The sequence below is a fragment of the Pieris brassicae genome, chromosome 10 (genome assembly GCF_905147105.1).
Source record: "Pieris brassicae chromosome 10, ilPieBrab1.1, whole genome shotgun sequence".
In the NCBI taxonomy this organism is placed as follows: domain Eukaryota; kingdom Metazoa; phylum Arthropoda; class Insecta; order Lepidoptera; family Pieridae; genus Pieris; species Pieris brassicae.
In genome coordinates this window covers 15,346,979-15,374,695 of record NC_059674.1, presented here as the reverse complement: position 1 = coordinate 15,374,695, position 27,717 = coordinate 15,346,979, and the positions used below count along the sequence as shown (strand labels likewise).

Genomic DNA, 27,717 nt, shown 5'->3' with positions numbered 1-27,717 from the left:
GCTTTATATAAACTTAGTATATAACATTTTGTCTTAAGCCTATTAAACTTACGTGTACGGTTTATAAAAAATAGATTACTATTATACAAAATCCTGATCATACAAATGTGTAGTGATAAACTTTTAATTTAATGTCAAACACTTCATAAAAATAATATAATTTTTAATGAAAAATTACTTTAAATTTGATTACAAAATCTGAATTGATTAAAAACTACTCACTTGTCCCGTACCTACAAGTAGGCACTATGATGTCAGAATCACTATGAGATCAGAATGCAAAACTTCATAAGATCAGAAGCAACCTTTTAAATAAAAAGATTGATCCGGGACCCTCCTTCATAATAATTAAATAATTGAAAATTTCATGACCTCTTGTAGCCTCCCCATAAACTCAGCCACAAGTGTTTTAGTCTTGAAGTATTTTGTAGTAGTCTTGCGTCCTTAGCGTCATTTTTAAATGCTTGCCATTCCCGATGTAAAGCTGCGCCTCTTGGTCCCCAAGTATTTTTTGGGCCGAATGCCTTCTTTAAAGTCTAAAATATATTTACATTATTAATAAATCGAAAACTTGGTCATACTGAAAAACAAAAAATATGTTTACACAAATCGATGATATCGTTTTTATATAAAGCCTCTATTTTTTTAGTAGATACTATATCTACTGTGGGCTTTATTGTAGATAGAAGTAGGAAGTGATATACGACTCTTTACTCTACTGCTTCGGGTTTTCACATAGACAAAGTTAAATCGGCTTTCAAGAGCCGGCAAATTGAACATGATGACGAATAGACAGTGCTTAAGTAGAGATTTTGTTTTGGTTTTTTATAGAACAGGCCCTAAAAAAAAGGCTTACATGATGTTAAGTTAGTGTTAAGACCGCGGACATGGACAACAATTCAAATAACACTTCGCTGAATACGGTCAAGTGGAAAAAGCTGATAATAGGGAGTTCCTGCCCAGAAGTGAGTACTATCCATGTAGAACCAACAGCGCTATCAATTGCATAGCAATGAGTGTTGAAACAAGACGGTTATCAGGAGGAGGATATATAGGAGCTGGCCGTTGATAATGATTTCCACTATTTGGGAGAACAAGGAGGTTAAAGCTATCGGACGATAGTTGGACGGGTCGGAGTAATCGCCTTTTTTAGGGATCAGGTGTATTAAAACGATCTTCCAGCACTACACGACAGTGACGAGCGAGTACAAGGATCGTAGAAGGCCCATTAATCCGGTTCGAGGGCGTATTTTCCGGTACAACTCCGGCCAACTTAGGAGCACTTAATTGTGCTGATGAATGTCATCAGACCCGCAATGAATGTACAAAGAGAAGATCTTCTTTCAGAAGAGAGTCTTTATAGACAGAACGTTTCCAGAATATTGGTATTAAACAATCACACCACCGTCATGAAAGACCTACCCTCATGATCGGTGGTATCAGATCTGAGCCAGTCGGCATGGTGGGCGTTAAAGTCAGTGGACAGGACCTTTTCGTGTAGCAAATGTTGGATGCACGCGTTGAATCGAGGATGGTATCTCTTCTCTCTATTTCTGAAGTTCTGCCCCGGTCGTCACTACCCCTTTAGCTAATGCCCGAAAGGATCACCATGACACTGCCTCTAAGAAGAGGGTGAACTGATTGCACTGATCAAATAACCTCTGTCACAGATTATATCACCGATGGGCGTGTTTATATAATATGATTGTGTGGTGTGTAGTTATATGTTGGTTGGATTACGTGTCCAAAAATCAGGAAACTAACCGTAATGAAGTCACCAGTGTTGTACTTCAACATGGTGATACCCATAAAACCTAGTACGAAGAATATCCCTGCAGCCAGCAACAAGTAGCCAGCAACTGAAACAAAAACATAGAAATTAACAAACAGTTGGGAATGGTATACACTCTAGATTATATAATTCAAAATCACGCAGTCAGGTTTCACAATGAAACAAACTAATTATTAGTAAATTATTTTGATCGATTTACACACAAAGAAGATGTATCGAAGTATGCTTTTTATGTCACACGATGCACCGAACAGGTAAGCGCGTAAACAATGCTTACAATTTTTTTTTATTAACTTAAAATTAGGGTAACTTAATTTATTCCTCACCATGAGCCGGTGTAGTATAGTAATAAAATCCGCCAAAGACGAGTGCTTCAACTGTTACAAGAGCGTATATGAAGACAACGATCATAACGGCTGGTGTGATGAAACCCCAACAGAAACGCCAGTATATTGAAGATCTCATACCTGACATAAACTCTATATCCAGGCAGAGGTTTTCTAAACCTGAAAAAGCAATTGTTTATAGTTTTATACATATGTGACTATAGACAGTATTCTGACAAACTGAAATCCTAATTCATTCTTTAATGTTATCCAGAACTAAAAATTGGTATTAAAAAAATGGAAACGCCTATTTTATTACATTTTTAATTCTTAGTGTCATTCAGTCATTTAAACATATTTTCGTTTAAACATATTAATTTCATGTCACTAAACTCATATTACTTTTTGAAGTTTAAAACTATTTTATTTAAATTTTAATATTAAAATATGAAAAGTGTGAAATAATTGCACATGCAAACAGATTAGTGTCAATTACGTTACAATATTGCGTCAGAAACGACATTGAAGATAAAACTGACAGGTGATCTATTAATTTGGCCCTAAAGTAATAAAAACGCCTTGGAAATTTACAGATTACCGAAAATTTTTGCTCAAAATATTTATCTAATATGAAGATGATGTTGTAACCTCTAAGGTTACAACTAAAAACTTTGCTGTTGTTTTAAAAAAGCACACACATATATACATATATGTGTGCTTTTTTATATTATTACCGTATATCCAAAATACGCCGACAGCTTCCACAATACCACAGAAAAGGATCAAGAACGTGCCACCGTAATGATCCACTAGTTCCAAAAGGAACTGACCACCCTGAAATCAAACTCGAATTAAACATCGTCCTTTTTTCCCTAAAGGCATTGATTTTATCAATTGCAACCGATTTGCTATTATAATTTTGGCAGGTTATAGATAAAACAAATAAACACTATTTAAAAGTTCTTATATTTTTTTGGCAAGTATATTATATATTTGCCCAAATAATGTAATGATATAATTTAAACAAAAACAATAAAATAGTATAAAAGTGAAATAACAATAGACAATATGGTCACAAATGGTTTTATTCTCGAGATTGTAGACATTAGTTGCGTGTCTCTATCGCGTTTATTACGCGAGATTTTAAATATTTCATTGAAGACTTTGTTATTAAAAGGTAATTTACAGACAAAATTAACAATTTACTGATTATATTTAAATATAAAAATCGCTTTCCTTAATAAAAGAGCATTTATGTTTATTACGATCTTCAATTGATGTACGCAGCACTGACACGCCACGTGATTTCTCTGATTTTATATCGATATAGTTTATAATTGTGTACAGCAACCGTGTTTAAGAAAAAAAGGAGAACGTGGCCCTCTCGAAACATCGCCCTCTTATCTAGGGGCTTCAATTACCATTATATACCGCCATTTGAGCTACAAGTTCGGACATTTTCCAGATCCTTAGAAACTCATAACGCAGCCTCAGTCATCCGGGTTTGTAGCAATTAACTTATTTAAGGGAAAGTCTGTTTAAGAAACTGACTGAAAGCGACACGGACTTTAAGACTCTTTTTCGACGTATCTCAATTGATTTTGCAATACTGGCCTCGCTCCTCTGAACTACATATTATGGAACTTTACTTACAGGAGTTGTATAAATAAGGCCGACTGCGAAACCACCAGTGCACGATATAGCCGACATATAGACAACGGGTACACGCGGAAAGGCGTCCATCAATAACGTATTAACAACTGATAGCAGAGCTACGGCTGAGCCCACTCCAAGAACGGTCATCATAAGGAAAAATAGTATCGAAAATAACTGAAAATAAAATTAACGTTGAGAAAAAAATATAATTTTTAACGAAAGTTATGTTATATAATGGCGCTACAACCTATTTAGGTATGGGCTTCAGATTTTTGCATCTATTAATGTGTATCATACTAGTATCATTAATATTACCTGAGGCTGAAATGTCTTGGTAATAGCATCAGGATAAGAGACGAATGCGAGACCAGTACCTCCAGAACCGATAACTTCGCCAACATCTTTATCAAGGACGTAAGCCAAGTTGCCCAGAATACCGAAAATTGTAATTCCTGACAGTAGGCTTGTAAACGTATCTAACGTTGTCACTATCATGGCATCCCTAAAAATAAACCCGGTTAATAAATAAATAGGTAAATAATGTAATAATTAATAACTAACACAACAAATTTTATTTCATTTCAGATCTTCGTAAATACATTCCATGTTACTTTTTATTTTAAAATTATATAATATTTTATACCCTAACTCTTAAATAGGCTCTCTAAGTTAAGAAAATAAACTGTATAATAAATACTGCTTGCTTGCCTGCTTTTAGCCTAATAAAATGTTTTCTTTACTTTATTTGTGTTTGTTCTTTTACAATAAATCTCCTACGTCTAATAATTCCTCCGCTACTGACCTGTATACATTTTGTCTGAAGTTGTTATAAGATGAGAACATAATGATGGTTCCAGTGCATACGGAGAGTGAAAAGAAGACTTGAGTTACGGCGGCATACCATACCTGAAAATGGATTGCAATACATTTAAATGAACTCTGTAACATAAACGAGAATGTTACAAGAATAACTACGTTACGAGTCTGCTTTTCAGCCATCGTGGTGAGTGAATGTTGTCCTCAGTCGTGGTTAGCGAAACTGCCTTAGTAACCAGATATTTTAATATTTGACATTATGATTAATTAAAATCAATTAGCGCCATCTATTGGCGCGAATATGGTTTTTTACAAAAAAATTGAATTGTATCCCTAGTGTGTGAGTTGTTATGTTATGTCGCGGTATGTTATCTAAGACATAATAAAACCTTCTGTTCTTCTTCTAAAAAATAGTTTCTGATTCAGCCGTAAAATTTAAAAAAATACTTAAAAATTTATTAGTCAGAAAAAAAATCTTATTTATTTTATTTATTTATAGTTTGTTACCATAATATACATAATTAAACGAACAAAAAACAAAAGGAAGTAGGTTACATAAGTTATTAGGCAACAGGCGGCCTTATTGCTAACAAGCGATTTCTTCCAGGCAATCCTAATAAGGGAGAATAAAAAAAAACATCTACACCTAAATAAAATGAAATCCAAAGAAAAAATAAATAATAATAATATGTGCAAACAGACATGTAAAAGCTCTGCCTTAGGTTAATTGACTCGCAATTAATATATATAAGTAGGAGCTAATTACGAGGCAGAAGAAAAGTGATCAAAAAGAAGATTTTTAAATAAATTTAGAGACTGAGTCGTCTGATATCAACTGGTAAGGAATTCCAAAGTAGGATACTTTGCACAGTGAAGGAGGAGTGATAGAAATCAGTTTTATGAATAGGAGTTTCAAGAATTAGATTATCTAAGGAACGCAAATCAAAATTACCGCCAGAGAGGAACTTAAACAAAATTTTAAGTAACTAGGAGTTTTAGGAGTAAAAAGAACATTATAGAGATGTTGTTAAATGTGCATCTTACTTTATTTTAATAATAAAATTGTAGAAAATAAACAGGAAATAATATGACGATCCGACTACATTTTCTTATTAGAATGAATCGTATTGTGCATTACTTTCAAAGCGAGATGTTTATATTGTATGATTACTACTTAAACAATTCTACATAACAAGATCACGCCTCGTCGCCTATATTTTATGTAAATATCTAATATATTGTGTTAATATGTTTTAGTCTTTATTTATGTTTTATATTTATTAGATATGTATGTTCCACGTCTGAATCTGTGTTCACTGTTATAAGCCATCTATTAAAATATCTTTTACTATATTCAAATTAAAATTTCATTAATGTTATGACATTTAATACCTAATTAGTTAGCGACTAACTTAAGAAAACAACAGAGGAAGTTATTATATAGTTTCTGATTATATCTTAATAAGTTTATTTAAATATATTACAATTAAAGTAAACGTCTTAGTCTTTATGATTGACTCTAAACACGGGAATATAAATACGTCCGTGTTTGTGGAAACTCTAATTCCATGGGATTGGTACATTATCATCATTCAATTATATTCTATGTGCTAGCGTTGAATAACAAACATTTACACTATCATACGAAGTAAGATTTAGTACTTATAGATATAGATTCTCACCTTGAGTTCTAAAATTTTATCCCATTGCGGTGTTATAAAGAACAGAATTCCGTCGCCTGCTCCAGGTAGTATAACAGTGCTGAAAATTGAATTGAATATTTATTTATATGATTATTTATGATGTGGAATGAGATCCTAGGTAGCCTGTATGTATAATAATACAAAAAAGGTTTCAAAAATATTCATTATAAAAGTTCAGACTTGTTACTACTGTTGAGACTACTTATTTCAAGTATGTCGCGATTCTAGAATTTACCATTCCATGAAGTGACAGGATTCTTCAAAAGTCAACGTAAATTATATTTGGCCGTATTCATTATTGGTCAGTTATGCGGTTGAAGTTGAGATAATAATATTTTTACGTCCAAAAAGAAAACACATGATTGCTAATTGCATGATGATAGTTCTACTATAGGAACTGTGTGTGTGAGACTCATTTTTCAGTGGTATTTAAAACGGTTTTCAAAGAAAATATATTATAATTATGTACTTACGTTATCATCAAAATGATCATAACAACGTAGGGAAACAACGCCAGAAAGTACGCAGCTTTTCCAGAGCTTTTCACTCCTCTTGATACGATAAGGAAAATAATAAACCAAGATGCTAGCAGACATAAGACCAGATACCAAATCGGCATACCTGTAATTAATCGTAAAGATATACATAAAAGATCAAATCATAGATTAGAATGAATATTGAATAGTGTTTTATAATGTTATTACGTAAATCATTTTTTTATTTATTTATTTTACAAAATCAATCTAAATCATGGTATAATACATTAGAAAAGCACTGTGGTTTATATTAATGTATCCGTGTCAGGATCGCACATTTACATATAAAAATAATGCTTTAACTTGTTTAATAAAATATTTTGTATTTTTTTAATGGAAACTCGCTGTTGGTCTTAAGGGCCTTTACAGCTCAGCTCGAGCTGTTTTGGCGAGCGTAGTTCGGCCAGGTTTAATAACATAGGTAAACGCTACGCTAATAAACTAAGTAGTTCACTTATTAGCCGCGATAGTTAATATTTTAACGTTTTCACACCTAACACGTTGTTTGCTTAAAAGTACAGAGCCGAACATGCATTACGGCTCGGGTCTGTACGTCATGCTCTACTCGTTTTTTTCATGTCAAGTAAATTAAACTAGTGCCATTATTTAGTTTATAAGAATATGGGTAGGTAGGTTTACATTATATACGACTCAACGTTATCACATGAATGATAGTAATTAAACTTTTTACATTAAAGTTTTACAAGTTCTTACCAATTCCATTATCAATGTCGTCGCTTCTTTGCAAAACAGTTTTTCTGTAACGGAAAATATTTTTTTAGATATAATATCAATAATAGACTTATCGCAATTAATTACTATTATTGTAAAGATTAGATTGTATGTAATCAACCGCATCTGGCTCCTCAACCTTTGTTGTAGATTTTCACACGCTACCAGTGTTCACTTAAAGGCTAAAAGGTTTCTTCAATTTATTTTAGCGGTTATAGCCCTTATAGACGGGGTATGTAGTAAGATACAGTTTTGTATTTGTTTCATTCTTTAGACGAGAAGGTAAGATATGTTGTTAATATAGACAGAATAATTCCGTGCACATCCAGGATTCGAAGGCGTTGCGTAGGGTTGGTAAGATTCAGTTAATAGGCACAAGTCTGAAGAAAACTATTGGTTTTGCATGATGCAAGAGTGGGCTAGAGCTGTCAAGACCGCGCGAGCCATCACTCCCGTATTTCAACACTACGTTCATAAAATCTAAGTGTAACACTCGCCCTAAGCTAGAATAAATCATCAGCGTGGCTATTACATGTTTTACTTACACAAAATACAATTCAGCACTGCTTGTTCCATTTTCGGTGGTATTGAGATTTTCAGTTTGTCCCGAAGGAACACAGTTATCCCACTCTGGCTGGCAAACAGCCCAAGGTAATGTTGACGTGAAACTCATTGACAGGTAATACAAGCAAAGCCCTATGATAAGTACATAGTATGATAGAATGCAACTAGATCCAAGTGCCTGCGCATATCCAGTACCTGTAATTTAGAATATTTTATACAGAACTAAATACACTCTATTCGAGTAGGAGTCAAGTAGAATTATTAGGCAAACATTCGTTATTCTGCTATAACTTTTGTAAAGCATTCTCTATTATTACTTAGAACACATCGAATAACTTTGGCCTGTTTATGCCATCTAGATAGAACTACCAAACAATTAAGCTAAATCAGAATCTATATTTAGTGTATTAAACATAATGAATGGAACAATACCTTTCATTGCCGGTGACAACGACCAAACTTTAACAGAGTTTCTGGAGCTGAATTGCCCCAAAACACACTCCAAATAGTACATAGGTTTTCCAATAAGAAGGAGGACAATAATATAAGGTATCAGGAAAGCTCCACCTCCATTTTGGTAAGCGATAAAGGGGAAACGCCAAACGTTGCCAAGTCCCACGGAGGTGGCAATGCAGGACATGAGGAACTCGATTTGGTTTCCCCAAGCTGCCCGCTCGGGTTCAGCGTCTTCAACGTCCTTAACCTGGCACAATAAATATGTAATTTACTAAATTAAGTTTCTAATCCTAAGTAAACCCATTATACCATTTTTGACCCGTATTCATTGCTGCACACATATATACATATATAATTAAAGATTTATATTTTGTACAACTGTATCTTGGATTAAACTGAAAATGTATTGGACCGATAACAACAATTCTTTTACATTAATTTCTAAATAAAATATGCTATATTTTGTTTCCAAATTTAAAGAGAGTTTCTCTAAGTTGAGAGGAGTAGTTCGAGGTCAAGAGGAAAAGCCTGTGTCAACAGTGAATTTAAGGCGTGCATCCTATCCTATCCTATCGTATATTGGAGGAGTTTATTCGTCAGTAATTGCTTTTGATTGATTTGGTTGATCTCTGAAGAATATTTTTTCTTAATATTTGCTTAACTACACTTTAAGCTTTGTATAAATTGAACAAGTTTGATAGGTTGTATAAACATAGATGTTTTATATCTACTACGCATATCTTTCTGTTATAATACCTTGAAAAGAAATAGATATTGTTAACCTCGATTAGGTATTATTAAAATGATATTGAATTATGAACATTCTTAAAAAACGTTATCGTATCTTTATGTTTTCTATACATTAAAATGTGATCTACGTATAATTTTAAAATTCCGGCTGAATTTGCCACGGTTCAATTATTCATTCATCCCCTTTTATTTTGATGGCAAGGGGGAGGTTTTTTACGTCTCCGTATAGATACTCCGAAATCAAATGGAGCAAAAATCTGGCAAAACTTAAACTGAATTGTTTGAAGTAACCGAAGCTGGAGTAATGCTGAAACATTGTGGGTATGGTTTTAAACTTTCGTCAGATCAGGTAAATAAGAACTATTTATACTTAAAAGGCCACGCTTAATGATCTTGATTAAATTAATGTTTTGTTCACACGTTTATAATCGTTGGGATAAAAGACAAAACGAAAACAATTTTATAAATTTCATTGTATAGGATTCACAACCTCACGTAATTAAAAATATTAGTCATGTTTATTTATTAACAAAATGACTCGAAACTAATAAGGACTACAAACATAGTTTTCAGAATAGTTTCAGTGGGGTATTCTTTACTCTTTAACGTTACCTTTAGCCAAGGCAAATCTTTAAAAAAACTGGTAGGAAGGAAACTTTATACGACTGTATGAAATAATAGAGGTAAAATTTTAAAAATTGTTGGCTTTACCTTATCTTGTTCGTTTTTGGCTGGGTCACTTCCTGCTTTGCTAAAGCCACCATTATCAAATCCAACCTTATTCGATTCCATCTGAAAAATATTTTTTTTTATTAACCTCAGTATGTGTTTCGGTTTTTTTAGACTTTTGTGGGAAAAAATATAATAAAAATCAATAACTTTTAGCATTATGCCAGAATTTTAAATTAAAAACGACTATACGAATCAAACACATAACCCATTAACCCAATTTCGTCTTTTGGTTCCTATTTTTTATTGAAAATTTAATACTATCTGCATAAACATTTATCATATTCTTTTAATATAAATAGAACTTTCTTAATAGAATTGTGTCAGGCTCAACTCAAAACCGCGTATTTTAATTTTCGTTATTTCTGTTTCTTGCTGAATTTCTCTGTTACGCTATACTGAAAAGAGTCCTGAACGCATAAATATTACAAGAACGAATATTACAAGATTATAAAACTTGTAAACCAGTTATAAATTTAACAATCTAGGAATGTGATTTGTTTTATGATGCCCTCTTTAGAATTATGATAACCCTATAATAAAGACAGTATGGCTCGTCGTACGCCGTTCGTAGACAAACGTAAAAAAATTTTTTTGTAGAGTTGGAACTGCTTCGAGGATAACTGATACTATTAAGGCGTTATACAATTTCAATCGAATCTATTTTCCAAAATATATATTAACGATATCTTACGATATAAAACTACCAATGGACCCGACAGACGTTGTTTTGAAATTTTGATACTCATATCACAATTATTTTGATTAGAAGAAAAGATAAATTGTAATATTATTGAATTTTATAAATTAAATATTAAGATATAAAATTAGCAGGTATTGCCTACACTTGTTTTTCATTGCCACATGATAAAACATACAATTACATAGTAAAATAAAAGGTTATCAGAAATTTCCGAACTAAAACCTATCATAGATAACAAAAATCAGCATTTACATAATTTTAAATTACGGTAATTTAATTCTAACATGAGGCTTTGGTCTACTAATTTTCTTTGAATATTTAATATGTATTCTTGACTAGACTTAACTAAATATTTATTATTGAAATTAATTAACGTGAAATATACAAAACTATCAAAACACATTCATACATAATGTATGAATTTGTTTGTGTAAATTAACCTCTATTAAATTATTAAATATATATTTTTTTTTAATCTAAGAGGGATCTCTTAGCGCATGCGTCGAAAATCCTCAAATCTAATCTACATATGTTTATTATACAAAATCCATTATTATCAAAAATTTTACTTTAATATTTTTATCCCCGATAAGCAAATAACATTACTACCTAACAATGTCATTTATTACAACCTTATCAGATATAAAAAATAATTTATTTTGACCGGCTGTATATATACTTCTGTGTGTGTGTTTGTAATTATACTCCTTCTAAACGGCTGGACTGATTTTGTTATATTTTTGTGTTTATTCAAGTGCATTCGAGAATGGTTTAGATGTGTCACTAGTTGATTTTTTTAAGTTTGAATTTGTATTTAAAATGCGTGTTCAGGACGTGTCTGGTTAGTTGGTAGTTTTATTGTTTAAAATCTAGTCTGCCGTAAAATCCATGTTATATATTTGAACATTTTTTCGATAGAGAACGTCTTACGTCTTAATAGTATCGTTTAATTATATTAACGTTTGTCTACGAACGGCGTAGCACGAGGTAGCGAGAACCCTAACCGAGCCTCCTTTCCAAAAAAACAGCTGGCCACCTGCCATACTGTTTAAATGATATGTCAATCAATATTGTCCTTATTATACGGTTATCCTTTTGAAGCTGCTTTGCTGCTCCTTGGAAACGTTTTTTTTTATGAATCTAAAATATTCCGTATTTGTTAACTCATTGCATTCAATAATTACATTTCTAAAGGTACAATGAAGGCTTTATCGTAACGTTAAACACTAATTATTCTATGACACGGCTTGGTTTAGCATTATGTGGCTCGGATATTCCGTGACATTAAATGTAACAAGTATATAAAATTCAACAGTCACTCTTATTTATTCCAAGAAGGTATTCGGAAATCGGAAATATGTCAAACTTTTATATTAAAAGCATAATATAAACTGGCTACTTACTCACACAATATCACACACTTAACTAACGGAGCTAGACTAAAGCTACTAATTCCTGAACGAATTTTAATTTAGAAAACATATAACAATTAGCACCATTATCTTACCATTTATTTTCTACGTATCACTATCTATATATTTGTGTATGGCCGTTGAAGGTACGACACACTAAATGAAAGCGTTATATTTTGTTCTTATATAATTAGGCTTCAGTTATCTATATGCGACGGAGCATATCGTCATGCCTACATGGTAAGGGAAAGACATCCTATGAGAAATTACCGTACCACTACACAACACACTACTATACTTTGAGCGTAATACACTCGCGAGCCAATTGTCTTGTATGTAACTAAGGAAGGTCGTTACTGAACATCAAAAAAGCCGGCGTCTTTTGACATTAAATAACTTAACATTTGCCTTGTATTGTAACACTATAGTGAGTAACATGGCTTAGTAAATAACGTGTAAATTGGAAGAAAATTATATTTTTGAAATCGCGCTCTAATTAATATAACTTGGATACAGTATCAATGGGGTTTTTCCTGTTAGAGAATATATTTAATACACGACTATTAAGTCTATGTTTTTTAAAATGTAGTAAAACTTATTTTATATTTAGCGTTCTAACAATAAACATTTGTGGATTATATGGATAGGATTGATGAGAAATATATTAAATGAAAGTTTCAGTTTCACGCCCCTAATATACCTATATAAATAACATTGAATTGCAATATATGTTGCAAAGCTCTAAACTCAAAGACGGCTGGACCAATTTGAGCAGTTATTTTTAATTTTTTCCTTAAGCTCCGAGGCTAAGTAAAAAAATTAAATTGGGGCAAAAAGAAGTTCGCGGGGGCAACCCCGCGAACTATTAACGCGAATATAGACTACATCGCCTGGAAAGAAACTACTCTTAGCATCATCCATCTACATCTTATATTTTTCTCCGATTGTGTGTAATTATAAAGTTATCTTTGACATATTATTATTATGATCTATTTACCTTGTTTTAACGATGTAGTCTATATATCGAAATAAAGGCTATGGCGTACAGGAACAGTGAGACATGAGGAAACTAAAATGATTTCGATTTTTTAATTACGCTAGTAGGTCGTGTAAACCAAAGACTACTGATGCCGTATGTTGTTACGTTTCCTTGAAAATAACGTTCGTTAATCGCAAGTTCTAGGTATTTGTGATCATTTATTTCAAAGAAAAGATATATAGAAGGACTAAACACGATATCATTGTGATAAACATAATTAAAAAGTGGCATAAATTAATCTCGATTTATTAATTAAGGTAGAAAATTGTATAATTGATATATCGACATCTAATAAAAATATGGAGGTCTCATTAATAGTAGCATAGAAATAAATTGTCTTTGGTAGGTTGACAGTTGGTTAGCGCCTTTAGTATTTATGACGTCTTGCCAGTGATGTCAACTTTTCCCTCCTAAATTTAGGGGGAATCAAGATGTCTTTGGGGGTTTTTAGGGAGGAACATTTAGTAAATAGGATCTTTAGTGGATACTTTATAAAATATTTTGTTTTCTTAAAACACGCACGATTCTATACAAATTTTATTTAGCCTAGAAGCCAATCAACAAACTAAGAAAAAGCTATAATTTTCCAAGTTCAAAATTTTCTAATTTATACTACTTGAATGTATTTTTGAAATTACCTCTCGAACAGAGTCTTTCTTGTAATTACATTATGTAATAAAAAAGCAGATCTGAATAATTCCTTTATTTACACAAAAACTAAAGTGATAAAAAACAAGGGGCTATAACTATATACATTGCTATTAAGTGCATATAAATAATCGGTCTTAATGCGTCATTTAAGGAAAACGTTGACACTCACGTTTATAGTTAGAAATTTGATTAATGCAATTAATCTAAAATTGCCCTAATTCATCAAAGCCCAGACGAAGAAACTTGTAGTTTTGACAGATAATGTTACCTTTTTTTATTCCAACCCTGAAATAAATGGTTGTATGGGTTTTTCAAAAAAAACGTACTGTCGGGTGATCTCGGGTCTAGAATTTAAGGAACATTATCATTTGAATTTGTATCGGCTCGGCAATTGGCTACAATTTTAATGCAGTAAACAAAACGTGGGTGCCTAAAGGATACAGTACATTAGCGTACTCATACTGGCGTCTTGTGAGTAATCACCACACCTTTCGTCCAAACAAGTCATAATATTCAATCGATATCCTATCTGTTAACAGTGACAAATTGTCTGAATATTATCATATTTAATATTTCCTACATTGCTCAGTTGAAATTAAACGGCTAAAATTGTTTGAATGATTTTCAGAGACGAATATAATTAGTCGGGCTTTATTTATGGTAGCAGTGTATTTGCAACTTTGACGACAAAAGCACCTTCAATATAGAGAAAGTTTATCATTAGTAAATAGGCGTTCAAATTTAGAACAATAGTTTTTCGTTACAATAGTCTTTGTGGTTTGAATTGTGATGAATGAGTTTATATCAATAGTAATTTAATTTACTTTTAAGTTATTAATGGATTGAAGCGAATAATGAGAGTTTACAACGTTTTCAAAACCTGTATTAACATCAACCATGATTTTAACAAAGTATTAAACGCTGTCGTAAAATATATGTGCTGAATATTTGACAAACTTTAGTTTGACGCGTGACTGATGATTTCGGAGTCGTAATTTATGTAACTGTTAATGTATTTTTAACTCAGACAGCATTACATAAGATGGGCATCGCCGTCATCTAAATCAAAAATCCACAAATAAATATACTTTCACTGTCGTAGTGAAATCACAATTGCATCCTAACTTTTACACAAAAAAATTACGAAATTTATACATAAAACAAGGAATGTTTCTGATGTAGGTTGCAATTTAACTGCCTTTGACCGACTTAATGTGACTGGTGGTGGTCCCAAGGGTCCAGTGCTCTGAAGCAAAAGAGTGTCTACAGCTGCAAATCCTTCATGAACGACGCGCTGCAAAAGAAATAAAATCTATAATCTATAACTAAAGCAGAATAAAAAGGAAATAACGTTAATGTTCTAGTCCCCCGGCTCGCCTCTGGTAAATAATAATATCTCCGATGTAACCGGGGCGTATAAATGAGTTTATGACTACTTTATGTACAACTTTTTAGAAAGAAACATACATATATATACATGTATACATGTAAATACAACTCGTCCCCAGAAAAATAAACTCAAATACACTAAAAGGTTTATTTTTTAGTTTGTTAAAAACCTTGCAAAAAGGCCCGTCAGCCGTACCGTCATGTGTGAAAGAAAACATCGCGAAAACAAAAGTCGGAACAGAAAGACGTCAAAAGTATACTGAAACAGACTGAATGGTTGTATCTGGCCCATGGCTTATTGGCAGTTTATACTATACGTGTATAATTAGAAAAAATTGCAGTCGTATTATTAGAGAGAATAAGAAAATCATGACCTCTCGCTTCGTAATATAATTTATTGCCTATATATAATACATTTTATTAGAAAGGTAATGTAATAAGAGATAAATAAAAAAGTTTATGACATAATAAATTTACTTATCTATGTATTGTATGTGCTGCTTTGCAAACTGGATCTATGTAACCAAAAGGCGAAATAACATCGCTTTTTAATTCAGAAATTTAACAATTATAATCCACTTTTAACAATTATATAGAAATGTTTCTTTCTACTCGTATCAGTTCTGGCAATACAGGACTACATAATTAGTTACCTCAGTTAAAATCTTCGAATTATACGAGTCGCTGGGTCGAAATATCATGATTGTATAGGTATTGTCTATACCTAAGTGGCCATCCACCCAGTCTTCTATGCCACCAGCATAAAGCGCTGAAAATTTTGTCATTGTAAACGTAATCTTTAAATAAACTAAACAGTTTTACTCCTTAAAATAAAGTCCACATTCGTCCTAATTGTTAAGTGCAATAAACGATATGGCAATTAGATAACGGGAAATATTTGTATTTATGACAATAACATCAATAAGTTTATACCAGTTTATACTACCCATTTATAGTAGGCCATTTATCCGTCTTTTATACACACCGCAATCTCAATATTTATTTTTATTTATACGAAATAATATTATTAATATAAAAATATATATATAGGATAAAATAAGAATGTGTTTGGTTGAGGTCAGATTTAAGCTTTATTATTGCAAACAAAAGCTTCAGTCTCTTTATGTGTAAATGGTTTCTACCTCTCGTTATAAAAGTCTGAAAAATTGTATGTGTTTAACTCACGTAAAAATTCAGATGTTTGTCCTGCAGCATATGGTCGACCACTAATACTGAAGGCAGCAGATGCTGCAATAGACGCTCGCTGTCTCTATGTGCCGAAAAATAAATAGAATTTGTTATTATAATTTAGTACAATTATTTCAATAACCAGTCTTAAACTTTATAACTAAGTCCTGAGATTCATAATAAAAACATGTCTTAGAGAGAGAGACGGAGGCGCTGGCTTTTTGAAATCCGAAATCCTTCGATCGGGTGTGGCATAAAGCGCTTCTCTCGAAGCTTTCAACCAACCAACCTATGTGCTCCATCGCTCAGGGCAAACGGAGCATCGAGGTCGTCGATGTTAAGACCTTAAACGTGTGAACGCTGGGAGAACTGGACACCCGTTAAGACGCCATACCCGAGGAGAACTGTAAAAGCCGTGAACGCTGGGCAACAAGGCTGTGTCCTATCCCCGTTCACACACGGCACGTGTATTTCCGAAACAATTCGACTTAGGGCCCTTCAATAAAAGAGCGTACTAATCCTTAAAAAGCCGAAAACGCACTTACGAGCCTTCTGCCAATGTCAATATGTCCATAACACTTAACATCAATTAAGGACTCTTACTCTGTCAATCTTAGATAACGCTGTAAAAAGAGCTTTTTGTCCTATAGAATTAATACTTTTTCTTCGTTTTCCTCAAAAATCACTTTCACTCACGTGATGACGCTATTAGATATGTATAAGATAAGATACCTGGTTTCATAGGTATTTATGAACTTCTGTTTATCTAAAGACGGAAAATTTGGGATCAACAAGCGTTAAAATAATATTACATAAAAACTTACGTAAACATGATCAAATGCTCTTCTTTTCCGTGTGTGAGAATATGGATACATTATACCCTGTAAAAATTGTCGGCCAGTTACTGAGTAGTTCTTTAAAGTTTTATGTAGACTATGAAATAATACGTAAAACGACTCAGTGGCCATATTGATTTCAAGCACTATTATTATTTCAATTAGTAAAGCGCTTAATAGTTAACTGTTCTATCATATAACTACTTAATAAAACAAACGTTGAAATCTGTTTTAGTTGATTTAACCTACCAAATAAATTTAAAGACGTTTGGCCATGTCGTCACCTATGTATGTACGTAACACATTTTTTTTGTTAAACTGCTATATAAATTGCTTACCAGAACGTTCCCTTCCTTGAAAGCTATAAAGGTGTAAAGTGGAGTTTTCTGTTCATGGAGGAAGTTAGTAAGCGCGCGAGTTTCGGCTTCGCTAAGCTGTCTAGAACCCGCGTATAACTGACCACATGGGTGTTCTGAACGTAGCTCCTCTGCTAAAAATTTTGATATTTCGCATCAGCTTATTAAGCTGTGTTTCCCTACATAATAATAATGGATTGGTCCTACGAAAGATTTGGAGCGAGGTACAAGCTCAAAACTGATGGAGGCTCACTGTGGTCTCTGCCCCATTCCAGTAGTTATAAGAGCATTAAGCCATTGTTCCTAACGTAACAAGATTTATGCAAATTAAAAAGTTGTTGTTGCAATTGAGTTCAGTTGTTGAATTGTAAAATAAGCTATGAAAAGAAAAAAACTCAATTAAGACTTAGTATGATTTGAGAACTGCACTATGAGAGCCCGTACCTAACGCAACTACGATTCAAAAGTCCGCCCTACGGTCCGACACAGGTCCACTCGTGTCGTTGACGTAGGACATACTTCGAAATTAAAATAATCTGACTTACGTGGGATCCACTGATATTCGAAATTTCTATCAAGGTTGACGCCATAGCAGGGCTGAATAGTACACATGACCCCGTATAATTCACACGCTTCGCAGGTGTCACGGCCCTTGCACGAGTCCCAAGTTTGGCGTAGATTCTTTGTCCATTCCCGTCGCTGTGTTATTTAAAATTCACAAATTAGATACATAAAAATCAGTTAATATACGAAATTTACTTCAATACACACAACGCATTTGTTATTGGCGTGAAAAATACGCGGGAACCGCTTCATAATTATTATCAACTATCTTTCACGTAGCCTTTACCCAAAAGGGATGGTCCCCTTGCATCTGCAACTGCAGAACACAAAGAAATGGAAATAACTAACGGAGACTAAAAGTATAACAAAACTAAAACCTATTTAGTTTGTAATTTATGTGGCTTTATTATTTATTATTATTATATCCCTCACGTGGACCACCAACATTTGGTTTTAATCATTATATTGTCAATAACGACTTTAGATATACATACAATCGCTACAACTATATATTTCACTTACACGGGGAAACGTCATTGAGTAGTCGTATCCATCTGGATTAAATACTGGAATAATCCAGAACCGATACTTTACTAGAAGATCTGAGTGAGCATCAGTACGCTCAATTAATTGATATAACACATACATAGCTGCTGCCACCGCGTGGTGGTCTCTCCCTTGAATACCTAAAAAAAAAGGGAATTGTCAAATATTCAATTCCAGCCTCATCCTACCAAATTGTATTTAGAGGTATTTTGCCTTCGATCGATTAGGTTTTTAGAAAACAAAAGAGCATAAGATCTCTTAGAAGATTATATTAGTTTGTAGAAATTGTACAGAAAACTGTAAGTATCGAATATTAATTTTAGTCAAATAAAACTAATGTAAAAAAAAAATCATAAATATGTTAATAACAATGGTGATGTTATAGATATAAACTTCTTAGATATAAACTAATACATGGCTAGATATATTTATCTTATCATATTAAATTAAAATTTGTCGGAAATTTACTAATAGGATTTATTACTAATAAAAATAATCCAGTGGTGCTAAAATCTTAAATGGGTATTGATCTTTAACATTTGGTTTTTATATATGTATATTTTTATAGAAGTGTACGACACAAGCCACCGATTTTTGAGGTTTAAAACTGCTTATTTCTTTGAGAGTTCAATACCAGAAATCACTAGGGACATGCGTCTTAAGTTTGATATAAACAAGAAAAATAAGAAATGAAAGTTCTCGAAAGGATAACTAGATTACTAAGAAACGGGAACATCTCTTTTTTGATTCGGTTGTAAATAAAAATACATACCCGCAACAATCATGACAGTTTGCTTCGCTGACATAATTTGTCCACTACTAGGGTCGTCCACGATCATCATATAAATGGGATTTTCCATTACAGTAAAATTTCCATTTGTTACATCAACCCATTTTGCAACAGGACTCTCTTCCGCCCATTGCTTTAATTGAGTTGTTATCTGAAGTATAAGAGTATCAACATATGAATAATAAAATCTATGACATATTTTCAGCCAATGTTGTAAAGATGTGGACTATCTTAAGTGTGGGCCACAAGACTAGAAGTATGTGATTGTAATTTAAGATACTTAACCTCATAAAGTGTGCGGGGTGAACTGAATGATAGGTGTCGCAGTTTTAAAAGATTACACACTCTTTTTGTATTATTTTCCACTACTCTTGCAAAAGTTGTCGCCTTTAATGACACTTCTTCAGTATTTCTTGTTGTCAATGTTCCTGTTGTTGTTCCTTTTTGTACGTCATCTTCGTCATGATAAACCATTTTTTCCGTTGTATTATCGTATTCTTCTAAATCAGAAGAAAGTTCGATAGTGGTTTCAGTAGTATCAGGTTCTTTACTTTTCTCAGAGCTGTCTTCGTATGTATCAGAAAATCCATGATAAACTTTTCTAGTTGTGACATCGGTATCATCATCATACATCATTAAGTTATTGTAGAACTCGTCCGTATCTTTTTCTGTAGTTTTCTTTTCCTCGTATGTTCTTCTATATGTGTCATCTACATTAGATTTGGTTTGAACTAAATCATCATTTTCGTCTATAAAAGTAATCATCGTAGATGTATCATTTGGAAATGTCGAAGTACGCGTAGGTGAAAATACAAAAGGTTTCCGTTTGTTGTCAGCTAAACCTAATATATTGAGAAAATCCGGAGTCCTCTCTGGTGTAATGTAGTCCAACAATTGCGTTGTACGTGAAGGTCGTACAGAAGTCTTATATATTACCTAAAAGAAATCAAAAATCAGTTTTCTACTTAACTGTTGCCGGTATCACATAGAACTGTTAGGTATTGTGTAACTTACGAATTTTTCAACAGTACGTGGAGTTAGAGGTCCAAAAGTAGTCTTTTGGGTGAACAGGATTGGAGCGATAGGTGCGTATTGTGAAAGATATTCAGTATTGGTTCTAGGAATAAATTTTGGACCGGAGGGAGGGCTCTCATCTCGAAGCCCATGTCGATCTCCAGTAAATTTTATAATTGGCCCAATATGTTGTTCACCTTTCCTAACTTCAAAAATCATTGATTATCTTATGAAATAAACAGAACATTACAAATAACCGGTTTTATACTTACCTTTACTTTTAGGTTTAATCGGAGGAATAACACCTGTTGTTGCAGGAGCGAAGACCATATCGTCATATCGAGTAATTTTTGATGTTGTGGGAGGTATAAAACGTGTGTATTCGTCAGATAAGGGGGTTGTGATTGGTACTGCTGTAGGTAGAAGTGTAGCACCAACTATTATCTTTTCTTCTATTTTTCTATTGGGTTTAATGTTTACCGCTACGATTTGTTTTGTCTGCGGCGTTGTAACATCATCCTCCAAAACTTTCACAATGAATTCTTGGGTTGTTGCACGCCACCGTGTGTATTCAGGCAGTGCACGTTTTCGACGAAAAACTGATAAAAATTAAAAACTTATATTAAAGAAGATCGTATCGAATCGTAAAAATTATATGTATATAAGCCTATTCTTACAAGAAAGGTTACACAAAGTACATTCTTCATCCTCAGTAGAATTCCCCTTGTCGGAACTAACAAAGTTTATGTGATTAAATGATAATACTAATAGAAAAACACTAAAATACATATTAAGAAATATATGTTGTTGTTTATCATAGTTTGACATAACATAATGCTATGATGACAGTTTTTAAAAAGAAGAATTGAGTCGATTGCCAGAGTTAGACTTTACTCGCGACATTTTTTAAATATAGACTGGTAGAGTCTGTGCAGCAAGAGAACCATGGTGGGATTTGAGTTCGCAGCAGTGCAAAATTATTGTTTTTGTTATGTTGATAATATTTGAGTATAATGATGATTGATGATTATGTAAAATTATAAGTATATAATTTTTGTGGATAAATGACATACGTATTACAATTAAGTTATCGCATTTTTTTCTTCTTGTTTATGGCTTTTATTTATGCCAACTGGGCACAAGGTACTTCGCCAGTGTCGTGTAGATGGAGAAGACACATTATCGCATTATCACTAAAACGACTCTTCTTCTACGTTTCAGTAATTTATGACGTATAGAAGATTGTGTCAGAATTATGTCATTAAATTTAGAATAAATGACAATTGTTTTTGATTTTATTTTACACTATAAAATATTCAAAATGTTACTGCAAATGAAAGTGTATATGATTTCAGCATTGTATTTCTTTGGAATATTGTTTATATTACTTTTTCCGCCTAGAAATTTTGAGCAGTATGTTTAAATATTTTTATATCCCCTCTAACACGTTTCTTTCTATAATGTTGCTAAATATGTCTAAATGCGATTCTTGTTTTAAATACCGGATAAAGGAAGTTACTAGTAGAATAGAAATGTATAGAATACTAATTAACTTTATCAAAAATGTAAACGGGCTATTTGTATCACTTTTAATCTATGTGTTTATATGTTCGAACTATAAATATGTATACCTAAAGTATGAAATGGTCTCAGGGTAAACTTCTTCAAATATTTTAGATCTGGCGCTAAAATGAGAAACGTTCGTAGTACGGGCAGTTCTTTGAAATATATAGAGTATTTTGACGAAAAGAACATAATAGAAGTCACAAATCGAATGGGTCTTGAAGATCCAGAAATGGTTCATGTTGTTCACTTGTCCCCTCGCACTGTACACAACAATACCATCGTAGCTTTGGAACTCCGCAGTGATACGCACAGTAGAAAACCAGGGATACTAGTTATCGGCAGTAAGACTTTTTTTTTATTGCACACTTTATATTACGCCCACATTTTTACCTACCCATTCAGCTAAAGCTATACTGCCTACAACTTATTTTGCCTACTACAATAAGAGATCACACATTGTTTTGATAATTACAGCACTAAATGGCATGGCATGGGGTGCTCCAAACTCCATCATAGAACTAGCTGAAAAGTTGCTTTATGATGCAAATTATCAAACACCATTCTTCAACGACTATGATTGGTAATTTCTTTTAGTTTTTTATCTACTAGGATATCTACTGCTCCAACTTGAAAGTACTGCTCATACAACATGTAATATGTATATGATCGTATGACTTAATTTAATTCCCATGTTACGATTTGTACATTGAATTAGTTTTTAATGGATAGGTTTATAGAAATACAACCAGTAGCGCTACAACCTTTTTTATGCCTGAGTCTCAGATTTCTAAAGTATCTTTTTCGTGATCACTCTCTCATTTTTCAAGAGGCAAGTAGGTTATCACCCTTCTGTGTCGCATACCGTGAACGTTTTAGGTTAAAGCATGCCGATTTCCTTGCAATATCGAGATATTGCGTCCATATACGAGCGAGTGTTAAATGCGCACATAGAAGTCCATTGGTGCACAACCAGTTATCGAAACTACCACCTTTGGGATGAGAGTTGCAAGCTGAAGCCACTAGTCCAACACTGTTCAGTTAATAGAACGTTCGAAATTATGATTAAAACAACATTTTGTGACGTCATAGTTCAATTATAAAATAACATTCAGGTACCTCATTCCACTCGTCAATCCCGATGCTCTAAATTTCACGAAATCTCTTCAGTCTTTCTCAACAATAAACCACATGGTATGGGCTCGCAATATGACGGCCAGAAACAATACCAAACCTTCAGAATGGTATAAGAATGTTGATTCTGATACCCGAGAGAAATGCTTTGGTACAAATATTAATAGGAACTTCGCATATCATTGGCAAGGTAAACTATTTTATTTATTTATTAATAATAAGTAGATAATCACTTTAATGGAAACAAAAGTTGGATGTAAATTTTAAATTAAGAGTATTTTATGTATAGAACTCAATTTTAGGTAATAATTTATAGTATAATAATGTAAAGTTAGTATAGTAAATAATGTAAATGTTTAATAAATTAATAATTAAGTAATGATACATACACAGACACAAATGAGCTACCCTATTTGGTTGTCTTATATATATTTATTTATATAAATAACGTATTGTTAACGTTGCAACCCATTGTAATTATAATTGTGGTGGCCTGATGACCTGTAACAAAAGTACTCTTACCTTTAGCAGGCATCAGTCTCACACAAATAAGTATTTCCCTCAGTAAAGGTAAAACAATTATTAATGTATAATAATAAATAACTGTAACTTGTTTAGGTATGATGTAGTTGTGAGAAAAATAAATAAAGATGATTATTATAGAACTAATAATAATATATAAAGACAGGAAAACGGTAGGCTTCGAACGTTAGTAATTCAATATTAAGGAGATCACACAAAAAAAGACGACATAAAAAAAATTATAACGAAAAAAAGATACATTACCTACCTAGTAGGTTCAGACTAATAAAATTAGTTGACTAGACAGACCCTACCCAATTATTTTATATAAATTTTCTCTTCACTGAGACATCATTAAACATTACAATATAGTCTAATAAGTAATTAGAGTCTAACCTAATCTACTAAAAAGGATATTAACATAAGAAAGTGTCCAATAAGACTACTTACTATTAAGTGGAAGACATTATTTTTTCACTAACCATTGATTAGCACTTAAAACTAACATGCAGTACACTAATTCAAATGGTTTTGTCCTTTTAAATCTTCTGACTAGCCATGTGGTGTCAAGAAGTTATAATCTTGGCATTTGTGGGCTCCAGCAATCTTTTTTGTTATTCTGGCGAAGTCCTTTACATTCAGGCTACTATGGAGTTCATCATTGCGAATGTAACATTGACTATTCCCATAAGCACATTGTTTTAAGAGTCGATGGATTATTTGTATGTAGTTCTTACTCGTACAAACCCACAGCTGGCAACCATAAGTCCATAGAAGCGTCTGGACTTATTTGTAGATTAAAAATTTATTTGGTACTGATAACATATATGTATTTCGTGGACCTTCCATCGGAGGTTCGTATCTAGGTACTTAGCTGAATTTTGGAACGGCACTATGACCTTATTTTGTGGGTAAATTCTATATGAACTGATTTAGACTTATCCACATTTGTTAGGTGCTTTGCAGTAAATTTTACACACCTCGGATTGGAGCTGTATTTCTGTGTGTGCCTGGAACCTCTTACATTTGTAAAATCGATTTAGACAGTTTCAATGGCTGAACTTCAATTTTGCAGCCAAATATGGTTTTGATTCAACAGATGATTCATAAGTAAATTTTTTGTATGTTTTCCTATTGGTGATATAAAAGAATAAACATATTAAATGGCTCATTATTCCGGCTGACGGCTGCATCTAAAATTTTAAATCATGGATGGTTACCCTTTCTGGCTTACAAATTTTTTGACAGTCCTCTTATTGGCTTGTTTTCAAATTAGTACCATGAGGCATCTTCACAAAACATCTAAAAAAAGTAAGCAATTCACTTCAAATTCAAATGAGTTACTTTTAAGGCTTTTCTTTAGCTACTTTAGTTGTATTAGTAACTTCTTTGAAGGGGTTTAGTTTTCTTTTATTTATGGTTTTTTCACATTCATTCCGTTGAATTGATTCAGTGACTGCCTCTGTTGTAACTCCCTTTATGACGACATCGTTTAGAACAACATACCAATTATATAAGCCAAAATCAAAAGTCCCGACGGGTAAAAGTATTAAGTACTTAATAACAACGTCATCGGCTGTTACGACCAATTATATTAGTCCCTTTTATGTAGATATAACAGATTTTGACTGTATATGAATTCAATACATTTTTTTCTTTTGCTAGCTTGCTTATGTTCTAATATTATTCATGTGCATGTAAAATAATGTTATTATGATTTACGAGTCATATGTTATATATAAAGGGTTTCCTACATCAAGAATTCACTCCGATATAGGTATTTATTTTTGGGAAACAAATCTGTAAACGAAACTTACCATACCCATTATATTTATTAATTTAAATTTCAAAACAGAGATGGAAGAGATAGAACCACAAACAAAATTATCGTTATTTCGTTCGGTCTTGCGATTAAAATCCGACTTAACTTATGAACCTAGACTCATCAACATCTCTAGTGCATTGTTTTAAGAAAGCTCCTGGTAGACCGACTGGAATAAGTAATTTTTTACATATTATATCAATTTAAACTTTCAGATGATGTTCACAAAACTCCAGAAAATTGTTCCCAGTACTATCCTGGACCAAAACCATTCTCAGCACCCGAGTCCCAAGCTCTCCAAAGATACATTCACAAGCTCGGAGACGCTATTAATTTTGCTATTCACGTTGAAGGAAGTTTTGTCCCAAAAAAGGTCTTTATTTTTAATTAAGTCAAATATTTATATAAAATTTTTCATCACATAGATTACATCGCTTCGTACTCAATATTTTCAGTATAGCTTTTTAAAACCCTACATAACAGACTACGAAAATATTTCGAATAAAGAAAAACATTCTATATAAAAGGGCTTGAGGCGAAAACCTGAACCTGAAAACCTTTTGCGTTCTCCTTTTCTTAATGTTCCTTACATAAATATTTATTTTTTTAAATAAAATTATTATTAATTATATGTATGTTTCCAAGGAATACATTTTATATCCCTGGCAATACACGCTAAGACAACCAAGTAATGGGAGGACCCTGCAGGCAATTGGTGAATACGCGGCACGTCAAGCAAGATTACCAGATGGTCGGCTTTACGAGGTGCGTCAGAGTAATTTGTATAAATAGTATTTCATTTCTTCAGGCCTTTTGCAAACAGGCCCGTTTTCAACAATTATTCGCAATATTAAGACTTATACGCATACAATACTGTCTTGATAGTTGCGTACCTGTATTTAAGAAACTCAAAATTTTATCTCTTCCCTGCATTTATATTTTAGAAATGTCCTTATTCGTGCACAGAAACATTCATATTTTTATGTCGAAGTAAGAAGTAGACATGGCGAGAAATTGGTTGTGCCAAAATTCAATCTGGCACTATTTAGGAAAAATACCTTTTGTATGGCAATTAAGGTGTACAATAATTTACCAAAATAATTTAAAGATCTTTCGACTAGAATCTTTAAATTTATTTGCGTCAGACACTGTAGTTGATATAATTTTTTATGTACGATTCAAATAATCCAATTACCAATATCCAATTCATATGAGTATAAAAGTAATATAGTATATTTTATAATGTAAAATGTAAAATTGCACGAATTTGCACGCCATTGTGTCTGACAGAACATGCGAACTTACCATTGTACCAGCTTACACATTTTTGTACCATATTCTTGCAATAAATTATTATTATTACTTGGAATTTAGCGTAAGCAACTCATCATACTAATCTTTTAGGTTCATCAGAACAGTAACGATGGTCGTGTTGCTGGTTCTCTTACCGATTACATTTCCGGTGTTTTGGGAACTGAATTAGTTTTTCTTGTCAAGCCTTATCACCCTAAGTATCCCAATATTTCTGATACGTCCATATTAGGTAATATTCCAGACATGTAGAGGTGAGGTGTAATTATATGTACCAGGTAGTCTTTTAGTGAAACCTTCAAAGATATTTTTATTTTTGACATTCGAGCAATTTGATGATATGCAAGTTATCTATATCTTTCAAGGTAAAATTTTGGAACACAAATATTTAAAGGTGTTCCAATAGGTTTAAAATGAATGGAAAAATTAATATAAATAGTAGTAGTAGTATTACTATTATAGTGGTAAGTCAAAAATATTATTTTTAGGGTTCACGACCAGTAAAGGTGACTCTATAACCTTCCTTGTGACCAATAAATGATTTGTGATTGTTTATTTTTTTTTATTAATTTGACACATTTTCAGAAACATACGTGAAGAAAACGATAACAGCCTTGCTGAGTTTAGTTCGAGGATGGCGGAGTAGCACCAAACAAAATACACTTTCATTCTTTGGAAAAGACGTGGAGTTCTAAAAATGTTTGAACAATCTAAGTTAATAAACGTAATATTTATATCCGGCTTTAAATACTTAGAAATAAATTCAACTCATTAACGGTATTAGTAAGGTCATTTCTTGAAGGTTCCTAATTCAAAT

At 32.7% G+C, this 27,717-nt stretch overlaps 3 protein-coding genes across 6 annotated transcripts; 1 reads left to right on the top strand and 2 right to left on the bottom strand.

Moving 5' to 3' along the window:
- Nucleotides 1-28: 28 nt before the first annotated feature.
- On the bottom strand, nucleotides 29-12,404 carry LOC123715447 (sodium-dependent nutrient amino acid transporter 1-like). Of its 2 annotated transcripts, none has more exons than XM_045670454.1 (14): nucleotides 12,271-12,404; nucleotides 10,043-10,123; nucleotides 8,558-8,828; nucleotides 8,107-8,320; nucleotides 7,544-7,587; nucleotides 6,767-6,914; nucleotides 6,273-6,351; nucleotides 4,577-4,680; nucleotides 4,090-4,276; nucleotides 3,772-3,948; nucleotides 2,853-2,952; nucleotides 2,119-2,298; nucleotides 1,765-1,859; nucleotides 29-536 (listed from the first exon to the last, which is right to left on the bottom strand). In XM_045670454.1, exons 1-14 carry the CDS (start codon nucleotides 12,271-12,273, stop codon nucleotides 366-368), a joined length of 1,854 nt encoding a protein of 617 aa, XP_045526410.1. In that variant the 5' UTR covers nucleotides 12,274-12,404; the 3' UTR covers nucleotides 29-365. The 2 variants fall into 2 exon arrangements, with proteins under 2 accessions (XP_045526410.1, XP_045526411.1); XM_045670455.1 differs by lacking the exon at nucleotides 12,271-12,404 and adding an exon at nucleotides 12,167-12,186.
- A 1,552-nt stretch (nucleotides 12,405-13,956) lies between these two features.
- On the bottom strand, nucleotides 13,957-21,356 carry LOC123715789. Of its 2 annotated transcripts, none has more exons than XM_045671091.1 (12): nucleotides 21,226-21,356; nucleotides 20,821-21,147; nucleotides 20,549-20,754; nucleotides 19,820-20,470; nucleotides 19,517-19,685; nucleotides 18,721-18,884; nucleotides 18,180-18,333; nucleotides 17,617-17,768; nucleotides 17,267-17,323; nucleotides 16,440-16,524; nucleotides 15,908-16,023; nucleotides 13,957-15,159 (listed from the first exon to the last, which is right to left on the bottom strand). In XM_045671091.1, the coding sequence occupies exons 1-12, from the start codon at nucleotides 21,335-21,337 to the stop codon at nucleotides 14,986-14,988; spliced, it is 2,367 nt and encodes a 788-aa protein (XP_045527047.1). In that variant the 5' UTR covers nucleotides 21,338-21,356; the 3' UTR covers nucleotides 13,957-14,985. The 2 variants fall into 2 exon arrangements, with proteins under 2 accessions (XP_045527047.1, XP_045527048.1); XM_045671092.1 differs by having other exon boundaries at nucleotides 17,617-17,765.
- A 452-nt stretch (nucleotides 21,357-21,808) lies between these two features.
- LOC123715344 (carboxypeptidase B-like) lies at nucleotides 21,809-27,628 on the top strand. Of its 2 annotated transcripts, XM_045670314.1 has the most exons (8): nucleotides 21,809-21,961; nucleotides 22,226-22,455; nucleotides 22,589-22,694; nucleotides 23,227-23,435; nucleotides 25,805-25,962; nucleotides 26,235-26,354; nucleotides 26,994-27,132; nucleotides 27,486-27,628. In XM_045670314.1, exons 1-8 carry the CDS (start codon nucleotides 21,825-21,827, stop codon nucleotides 27,593-27,595), a joined length of 1,209 nt encoding a protein of 402 aa, XP_045526270.1. In that variant the 5' UTR covers nucleotides 21,809-21,824; the 3' UTR covers nucleotides 27,596-27,628. The 2 variants fall into 2 exon arrangements, with proteins under 2 accessions (XP_045526270.1, XP_045526272.1); XM_045670316.1 differs by lacking the exon at nucleotides 26,994-27,132 and having other exon boundaries at nucleotides 27,486-27,588.
- The last annotated feature ends 89 nt before the right edge of the window (nucleotides 27,629-27,717 follow it).

Coding starts and splice junctions, on each gene's coding strand:
- LOC123715789 (XM_045671091.1), bottom strand. CDS start 21,337: ATGTATTTTAGTGTTTTTCTATTAGTATTATCATTTAATCACATAAAC. Junction 19,686..19,819: donor CACCCCGCACACTTTATGAG/GTTAAGTATCTT, acceptor CTTATACTTCAG/ATAACAACTCAATTAAAGCA. Junction 16,525..17,266: donor GAGCATTTGATCATGTTTAC/GTAAGTTTTTAT, acceptor TTCGGCACATAG/AGACAGCGAGCGTCTATTGC.
- LOC123715447 (XM_045670454.1), bottom strand. Junction 1,860..2,118: donor CTATACTACACCGGCTCATG/GTGAGGAATAAA, acceptor TTTTTGTTTCAG/TTGCTGGCTACTTGTTGCTG. Junction 537..1,764: donor ACACTGGTGACTTCATTACG/GTTAGTTTCCTG, acceptor AATATATTTTAG/ACTTTAAAGAAGGCATTCGG.
- LOC123715344 (XM_045670314.1), top strand. CDS start 21,825: ATGACAATTGTTTTTGATTTTATTTTACACTATAAAATATTCAAAATG. Junction 22,456..22,588: donor AGGGATACTAGTTATCGGCA/GTAAGACTTTTT, acceptor TGATAATTACAG/CACTAAATGGCATGGCATGG. Junction 25,963..26,234: donor GAAGTTTTGTCCCAAAAAAG/GTCTTTATTTTT, acceptor TATGTTTCCAAG/GAATACATTTTATATCCCTG.